We start from the raw sequence: 1,751 nt of genomic DNA, 5'->3' as shown, positions 1-1,751 counted from the left end.
GCCAACCTGACATCTCTTGTCCATGAGCAAGCTTCTTTAAATGAGCACGTCAGGGCCAGCAGGTGGCTGAGGTACTAGGCTTCCACACGGCCGACCATGGTTCGAGTCCCGGACCTGGTGGCTTGTTTCTCACTTACCCTTTCTCTCTCTTTCTGGTCAAATTAAAAAAATAAATGGAAATAAATAAATAAATTTTTAAAATGAACATGTCTGCAGAAATGCTGATTCCCACCTCTCCCCAAACCTGCTTCTTGCTCTGTCACCCCATTCCAGTAAAGAGTAACCTCATTCTTCTAGTAACTCCAGACAAAAGTACCAGGGGCAGTACCTTGGCTCCCCTCATGGGATGTTTTCTCACTTTCCCTCTCTCTCTGGCAAGTGCATGTGCCCTATGGCAAAACTTAAAGAAATAAAAAGCATTCACCCCTAAGACTATCTTCCCTACCATGTCTGCATGTCTCATCCCTGGCATGCATCGGCCTATGGTCCATCTGTCCCCAGGAAAGCTCCACACAAGGGCCTTGGTTTTTTTTTCCTGCTGCATCTCAGAACCTGAACCAGTGCCTGGGACCGGCATTCAGCAAACACCTGCAGGCTGGAGGAACGCATGAATGCCCATGCTGATGGGTGGCAAGAGGTGGGCTGGACACAAGCTGGGGCCGGACAGCAGGACTGAGGTGCTGCCCAGGGCGGGCAGTGAGAGAAGCCACCACCCTCTTCCCAAACTCTCAGGCCAAAGTGCCATCCCATCCCTCGGTCTGCCCACAGCTGAGAGGGGTGTCTGCTGCCAAGGCCGCTCATACCAGCCCATCTGCTGGAGGACACCGAGGCTCTGAGAGCAGAGGTGACATACTGCGCAGTAGGCAAACCTCTGCTACCGGTGAGTATGCCACCTGCCACCTCGCTCTGTCATGCACAGGGGAGCAATTCAGTTCTGCTGTCAGAGTTTGAGTAGAGTCTTACTCACACAATTACATAATAAGTCGGCATTCTGGCCCAAGATTCTGGATGGGTGGGGGAAGAGCAGAATACAAGAGAAATCCTTGAAGCAAGTCATTTACAGAGACCTAAGTGGGGGAGAGAGTAAAACCGTGCCCCTCCCAGCCTTTCCAGGACCAGCTTGTGCCGAGTCCTCCAAGCCAGGATCAGGGTGCAACCCTGACCTACCTCTCCGAGCAGCTGCCACCTCTCTGTCCCCTGGGGTGCCCGCGCTGTGTTCCCATGGCAACACGGACTTCCCACCCTTTCCGCACCATCCCGCGCAGGTATCCCCGCACAGGCCCGGTTCGGTTGGTCCACCCCGGCCACGGTGTCTGGGCACGCAGCGAGCACTGGAAGGATGGGCAACTAGATTTTCGGGCGCAAAATAAAGGAACCCTCTAGGCAGGGAAGGGAGCGGAGCGCACTCTCCATCCGCCTAGGCGGGACCAGCCAGTCCTAGGCCTTCACTGGGTCTTGGTGTATTTTCACTCCCTGGGAGGCCTCGGTCTCCTCATCTGTAAAACGGGGACTCTCGAGACCGCCCCATCACTCCCGCGGGAGGGGCCAAGCCCGTATCAACCACCGCGAGGTTGGGGGGACCCGCGCCGGGGGCCACCGGGAGACCACCTCCGCCTGCCCCGCCGTCCGGGCGATCCCCAGCCCGAGCTGCCCGCGTCGCGGCGCCAAGCTCTGGGTCCGGCTCACCTGGAGGTGACGAGCACCGCCGGGGTCTGCATGACGGCGGCGGCTCAGGCGGGGCGCGCAGTCAC

At 57.6% G+C, this 1,751-nt stretch overlaps 1 protein-coding gene and 1 long non-coding RNA gene across 3 annotated transcripts in view; one reads left to right on the top strand and one right to left on the bottom strand.

Moving 5' to 3' along the window:
- The window catches only part of HS1BP3 (HCLS1 binding protein 3), a 40,367-nt gene extending 38,616 nt beyond the window's left edge, over positions 1-1,751 (bottom strand). For both annotated transcript variants that reach the window (XM_006167664.1, XM_006167665.1), the window contains exon 1: positions 1,687-1,751. In XM_006167664.1, coding sequence (XP_006167726.1) covers positions 1,687-1,718 — 32 coding nt within the window. In that variant the 5' untranslated portion in view covers positions 1,719-1,751. The remainder of the gene's footprint in view (positions 1-1,686) is intronic.
- Positions 300-1,751, top strand: part of LOC106733782 (uncharacterized) — a 27,760-nt gene continuing 26,308 nt past the window's right edge. Inside the window, exon 1 of the long non-coding RNA XR_001369679.2 lies at positions 300-880. This is a non-coding gene — a long non-coding RNA (uncharacterized LOC106733782). The remainder of the gene's footprint in view (positions 881-1,751) is intronic.

The sequence above is a fragment of the Tupaia chinensis genome, unplaced genomic scaffold (assembly GCF_000334495.1).
Source record: "Tupaia chinensis unplaced genomic scaffold, TupChi_1.0 Scaffold144952_1, whole genome shotgun sequence".
NCBI classification, from domain to species: Eukaryota; Metazoa; Chordata; class Mammalia; order Scandentia; family Tupaiidae; genus Tupaia; species Tupaia belangeri.
This window is presented reverse-complemented; position numbering and strand designations above follow the sequence as displayed.